Source organism: Eimeria maxima, genomic scaffold (assembly GCF_000499605.1).
Source record: "Eimeria maxima Weybridge genomic scaffold, Emw_scaff1048, whole genome shotgun sequence".
NCBI classification, from domain to species: domain Eukaryota; phylum Apicomplexa; class Conoidasida; order Eucoccidiorida; family Eimeriidae; genus Eimeria; species Eimeria maxima.
Window position 1 is genome coordinate 5001 of NW_013564090.1, and position 7353 is coordinate 12353.

A 7353-nucleotide genomic window follows, 5' to 3' on the forward strand; every position below is an offset into this window, starting at 1 on the left:
TGTCTCCTTTTTTGTCTCCTTTTTTGTCTCCTTTTTTGTCTCCTTTTTTGTCTCCTTTTTTGTCTCCTTTTTCTTTTATTTATAATTACTAGGATAATAACTAACTAAATAAATAAACAAATAAATAAATAAACAAATAAATAAATAAATAAATAAAATAAATAAATAAATAAAATAAATAAGTAAATAAAATAAATAAATAAATAAATAAATAAATAAATAAATAAATAGTGTTATATCCCCATCTAAATAATAATTATTTTGTCTCCTTTTTATATTTTATATAAATAAATAAATAAATAAATAAAATAAATAAATAAATAAATAAATAAAATAAATAAATAGATAAATAAATAAATAAAATACATGAATAAAAAGCGAATAAAAATAAATATATTTATTTATTTATTTATTTATTTATTTATTTATTTATTTATTTATTTATTTATTTATTTATTGATATAGGTATTCGTCTTCTTACAAAGATGACATTAATGTTAGAAGATGATCGTATTATTGTGAATACACCCGAGGCAACAGCAGCAAAAAAATTAGGAAGAATATTGTATGTTTTTTTGCTGCTGCTGCTGCTGTTGCTGCTGCTGCTGCTGTTGCTGCTGTTGCTGCTGCTGTTGCTGTTGGGGGTGGTAGTGGTGCTGCTGCTGTTTATTTTGATGTATTTATTCCCTGCTGCTCATACTCATACTCTTGCTGCTGCTGTTCCTGCTGCTGCTGCTGTTCCTGCTGCTGCTGCTGCTGCTGCTGCTGCTGCTGCTGCAGGATTCGTTATGAACGTGTCTTAGCCCGTTTACAGCAGCACGTAACTCCTCCCTCCCTTCCTGCCCCCTCTTCTTCTTCCGCTCCCTCTATCCTTGGTGTTCCTTCTTCCTCCCTGTCCTCCCTTCCCCCTCCCCCTCCTCCTTCCTCCTCTTCCTCCTCTTCCTCTTCCTCTTATAATATAATAAAAGATGTATTAATATGCGGAGGTTTATTGCATGCATTAGATGATAATATAGATCCTTATGATTGGATACAAGATTGTGTATATACACCCCATCTTATACAAAATAATGCATTAAGGGGAGTATTATATGCATTAGGGGTACGTCCTCTTCCTCCTCCTCCTCCTCCTCCTCCTCCTGCTCTTGCTCCTGCTCCTGCTGCTCCTCCTGCTGCTGCTGCTGCTGCTGCTGCTGCTGATGGTGCTGCTGTTTATTGGGTACAAGTATGTGTATATACACCCCAATTTATACAAAATAATACATTAAGGGGAGTATTATATCCATTAGGGGTAAGGAACTGCTGCTGCTGCTGCTGCTGCTGATTATTGTGCTACTGTGTCTCCTCTTATTTATTTATTTATTTATTTATTTATTTATTTATTTATTTATTTATTTGTCTCTTTTTTTTTTTCTTAGTCTTATGAATCATCAATCCTTCATGTATTACGATGGCAATATTTAGATAAACCTCTTCCTCCTCTGCATAAGCTGCAGCTACCTGAGCAGCAGCAGCAGCAGCAGCAGCAGCAGCAGCAGCAGCAGCAGCAGCAGCAGGTACAGCAGCAGGTACAGCAGCAACAGCAGTTACAACAACAGCAGCAGCAGCAACCGCAGTTACTGCAGCAACAACAACAACCGCAGCTACAGCAGCAGCATATGCAGGTACAGCAGCAATATATACAGGTACAGCAGCAGCAAATGCAGCAGCAAATGCAGCAGCAGCAGCAGCAAATGCAGCAGCAGCAACTGCAGCAGCAGCAGCAAGCAGCAATACCATCACAGCGACCCCACGAAATATTTCAGCCACAAATTCCTTAAAATTTAAATTGCTGCAGCAGCAGCAGCAACAGCAACAGCAGCAGCAGCAGCAGCAGCAGGAGCAACAACTGCTGCTGCTGCTGCTGTTTTTGTTTTAGTGTTTGCTGTTATAGAAAAGCAGCAGACAATTAATCCACTTGCTGCTGCTGCTGCTGCTGCTGCTGCTGCTGCTGCTGCACAGGCTGCAGCAAATGGGGTGTACTGGGGCCCCACAGCAGCGCATGCAGCCCCAAAATAAGTAGACAACTTTTTGCATGCAACTAGAGGAGACAATTGTCTCCTTAATTTTTGTGTTTTGCATGCAGAAACAAGGAGACAATAATTGTCTCCTCCTTATACTATTATTCAGGTGTATAGGCAGCATATAATATATATAGCTGCATGCAGTACTAATTATTCAGGTGTATAGGCAGCAAATAAATATATCTAATACTAAGAATTCAGGTGTATAGGCAGCATAAAGATATATACATATATAATTATATAGCTAAATATAATTATATATATAATTCAGGTGTATAGGCAGCAAAAAGGGTATATATATATTAATAATTGGGGTGTATATACACCACAATATTAATAAACAAAATAAATAATAAATAAATAGTTAAAAGACGAAACACAAAAAAGGTCAAAGGAATAAACAACCGTATACACATACCAGCCCCAAAAATGCATGCATGCATGCATGCACGGGCTGTATGGATAGATGCATGCATGCATGCATGCATGCATGCATGCATGGGCTGTATGGATGCATGCATGCATGTATGCATGCGCGGGATGTATGTGTGCATGCATGCGAGCATGCATGCGCTGTAAGGCTGTATGCATGCATGCATGCATGCGCTGTATGTATGCATGCATGCATGCATGCATGCATGCATTGGTATCGGTGAATGGTTGCAAGTACAGACTTTAATTTATTGATTTATTTTATACTTAAAAAGAATTATATTTTTTTGTTTATTTATTTATTTATTTATTTATTTATTTATTTATTTATTTTTTGTTCTTTTTCTTCATTTATTTAGTGGTAAATAATTACTGCTTTGTACATGCATACAATTATAGCCTCAACTCGCTGCGGTCATGGGGCTGGGGCTGGCAAGGCTGCTGCATGCATGCATGCATGCATGCATGCATGTATGTATAGCTGTCTGTACACCTCAAGTTTATGCCTCCGCGGGGTTTGCTGCGTTGCTCTGTGCACTGCTTCCTTTTGCTGCTGCTGCTGCTGGTTCATCATCATCATCATCAGCAGCAGGAGGAGGAGGAGCAGCAGCAGCAGCAGATGGAGGAGGAGGAGGGGGAGGAGGAGGGGGAGGAGGCGGTGGTGGTGGCGGTGGAGAAGCTGTCTTAGCTGCACCTGCTGCTGCTGCTGCTGCTGTTGCTGCTGCTGTTGCTGCAGCAGCAGCTGCTGCTGTTTTGGTCTTAGAACAGCTCTCTGTCTTTTTCTGTTTTGCTGCTGCTTGTGTAGCAGCAGCCTGTGCTGCTGCAGCAGCTTCTTGTGCTGCTGCTGCTGTTGCTGCAGCAGCAGCAGCACGACGTCTTGCTGCTGCTGCTTCCCGCTGCTGTGTCTCTATCTTATCAAATTCTTCTATAAGACGCATTTGCTGCGCTGTTAACGTGCTAGGCATCTGCAGCAGCAAACGCATGCATGCATGCATGCATGCATGTATGTATGTGTGTATGCATGCACAGGAGTAAATATATACGCATATGCATGCATGCATGCATGCAATACACAACTAGTACATATATATATACACACACACAGCATGCACCATCTACTGCTGCAGCAACACGAACTGCTGCTGCTGCTAAACCACCACCACCAACTACTGCTGCTGCTACTGTTGCTGCTGCTGCTGCTGCTGCTGCTGCTGCTGCTGCTGCTGTTCTTACCTTAAGATGGAAATGTACAACAAGATCTCCTGCTGCAGTTTGCTGCTGCATGCGCGGGGGCCCTTTTCCTTTTAATACTTTTATTGTTGATGGGGAGGTACAAGGAGAAATAAATAAATCTATTAAACCCTCCAAGGAGGGGACCTCTATTCTCCCTCCAAGGAGACACTGCATATACATATACATATACATACGTACGTACGTACATATACATATACATATACATATACATATACATATACATATATATTTACGAAATTCGTATACATATACGTACATATATACATATATACATATATACATTTATATTAAATATGTTATATTATTATATATACTTAGTAGTAATATTTTATACTGTTAATTATTAATTATTTAATTAATATTGCATGTATAATTGCATGCATGCATGCATGCATGCATGCATGCATTTTGGGGCTGGCAGATAAATAAGTTACCTGTTTAACAGAAAGAGGGACATCTACATGTATATCATCTTCTATCCAACGGAAGACAGGATGGGGCTTTATATTTATCTATAAATAAATAAATAAATAAATAAATAAATAAATAAATAAATAAATAAATAATAAATACATAATAAAAAAAAAAAGGGAGACAGTAGCAGCAAAAAAGGAGACACCAGGAGGAGACAGCAGCAGCAAATATACCACAAACAACAGCAAACTGCAGCAACAGCAGCACAACAACCAAAGCAGCAGCAGTAGCAGCAGCAGCAACAGCAGCAGCAGCAACAGCAGCAGCACGGCTTACGCTAACAAATAGATGCCCGTTCTTTCCTCCTCTTTCTCCTGCATGTCCTTGATTAGGTACACGCATTTGCATGCCATGACGAACACCTGCAGCAGCAGCAGCAGCAGCAACAGCAACAGCAGCAGCAGCAGCAGCAGCAGCAGCAAGAGTTGTATAAGTATAAATACAAATACTAACATATAAACATAAATATAAATATAAATTTATTAGTTATTAATTATTAATTATTAATTATTTATTATTAATTAATTAATTAATTAATTAATAAAAAAAAAGAAGAGAATTACCTCTAGGTACATCAATATTAACAGCACGGGGCTGCATGCGTACACCCGAACCTCTGCATGCCCTGCAGCAGCAAAAAAAAAAGAAAAAAAAAAGAATAAATAAATAATTAATTTATTTAATTACCTAATTAATTAATTAATTAATTAATTAATTAATTAATTAATTAATTAATTAGGTAAATCCTCTTCCTTTTGTATACTGTGTATACGTATACATATTCATATACATATACATATACATATAAATACAGGAAAAAAAACGTAAAAAAAAGAATAAATAAATAAATAAATAAATAAATATATATATATATACTTACTTGCAAGGATCAGCAATAATATATCCAGTACCTGTACACTGTTTACATGGTACACCTAATACAATAGGTCCTCTTTCTATCCTTTGTATACCATGACCTAAACAAAGAAAACATTTTTTTATTCCTTTTTTATTTCCTGTTGTGCAGCCCCAACCTTTGCATGCATCACAACTTTCTTTTGCTGTATAACGAAGGGTCTGTATACATACACATATACATATAACAATAAATAATATATTTATTTATTTATTTTAATTATTTTATTTATTTATTTTTATTTTATTTATTTATTTATTTTATTTATTTATTTTCTTATGTATGTAGGGAGATAATACACATGCATGCATACTGCTACTACTACTACTACTAGTATTAATACAACTGCTGCTGCTGCTGCTGCTGCTGCTGCTGCTGCTGGTGTACCTTCTCGCATCCTTTAATAGCCTCTAATAGTTCAAGATTTAATTCTGTTTGTATGTCTTCTCCCCTAGCAGCAGCAGCAGGGCCACGACCAAATATAGAGGAAAAAGTGTCTCCTCCTGCAGCACGATTGCTGCTGCTGCTGCTGCTGCTGCTGCTGCTGCTGCTGCTGCTTGCACCCGCCATAGATGCAAACATCTCCGCAAAATCTGTAAATAGGATTGATGGATCGAACCCTACACCACCAAAAGGGCCTAAGGAGACACAACAAGGAGACACAAAAAGGAGACACTATATACTGCAGCAGCAACAGCAGCAGCAGCAGCAGCAGCAGCAGCAGTTGTATTAATAATAGTAGTAGTAGAGGCGACAGCAGCAAGGGGACAGTAATTGTACTTATTGGGATGCAGAGAGACACAAAAGGAGACAAAAAAAGGAGACACAAAAAGGAGACACAAAAAGGAGACAATAAAAAGGAGACAAATAAAAAGGAGACAGTAATATATATATACCTTGTCCTTCTGCTGCACCAGCAGCAGCAGCAGCAGCAGCGTCGTCAGGAGACAGTCCTGTCTTATCATAGAATTCCTTCTTCTTAGGGTCACTAAGGAATTCGTAAGCCCTATACAAATAAATAAATAAATAAATAAATAAATAAATAAATATAAATAGATAAATAAATAAATAAATATAAATAAATAAATAAATAAATATATGTACGTATATATAGTACAGTATACACATTTTTATTTATACAATTTAGTTGCATATACACCCCAATAATAACATAATAGCTGCATATACACCCCAATATACTGCCATTTAGCTGCCTATACACCCCAATAATAACACATTAGCTGCCTACACACCCTAATAATAACACAACATTAGCTGCATATACACCCCAACAAGTTGTATTTAGCTCCCTATACACCCCAATAATATAACCGTCATTTAGCTCCCTATACACCGCAACAGCCATCTATCTCCCTATACACCGCAACAGTCTCTTAGCTCCCTATACACCGCAAAAGGCCTCTTAGCTGCCTATACACCCCAATGGCCTCTTCTTAGCTGCCTATACACCGCAAACGCCCCTTCTTAGCTGCCTATACACTCCAATAGCCTCTTTTGCTGCATATACACCCGAACAGCCAATTAGCTGCCTGTACACCGCAGCAGCTGCCTTGCTGACTATACACTGCAGCAGCACTTTGTCTCCTTATACACCGCAGCAGCAACACGTTATCTCCCTATACACCACAGCGCAGCTCTCCTGCTGCCTGTACACCAGAGGCCTGTATAACTGCCCATACACCGCAGCAGCTGCCTTGCTGCCTATAGACCACAGCAGCTGCCTTGGTATCTATACACCGCAGCAGCTGCCTTGCTGCCTATACACCCGAGGCATTTAGAGCTGCCTATACACCGCAGCCAATGGTGTTAATATAACCACCAATAGGGGACAATACAGCCTCTCGCCTCAGCACTCCTGTCTCCTTAAGGAGACACCTGCAGCAGCTGCTGCAACAGCAACAGGAACAGGAACAGTAGGAACAGCCGCTGCAGCAGCTGCTGCTGCTGTTGCTGTTGCTGTTGTACTGCAGAGGAGAATTGGCTATCTTTAGGCTTATTTGCATGCAGCCCCAAAGACTGAGCATTGTTCCCGAGAAACAAACCAGTACACAACACTCTCCATCAGCAGCAGGATCAGCACCTGCTGCTGTTGCTGCTGCTGCACCTCCACCAGCAGCATCAGCATCAGCAGCAGCAGCAGCAGGGCTATAGCGGGCATATATATATATATATATATATATATATATATATATA

General features: G+C 39.0%; 1 protein-coding gene across 1 annotated transcript; it reads right to left on the minus strand.

Annotated features, from left to right (window-relative positions):
* Positions 1–2995: 2995 nt before the first annotated feature.
* EMWEY_00047780 (hypothetical protein) lies at positions 2996–3460 on the minus strand (the record flags this gene model as incomplete). The annotated part of the gene is made up of 1 exon (XM_013479303.1): positions 2996–3460. One exon carries the CDS (start codon positions 3458–3460, stop codon positions 2996–2998), a length of 465 nt encoding a protein of 154 aa, XP_013334757.1.
* Positions 3461–7353: the final 3893 nt, after the last annotated feature.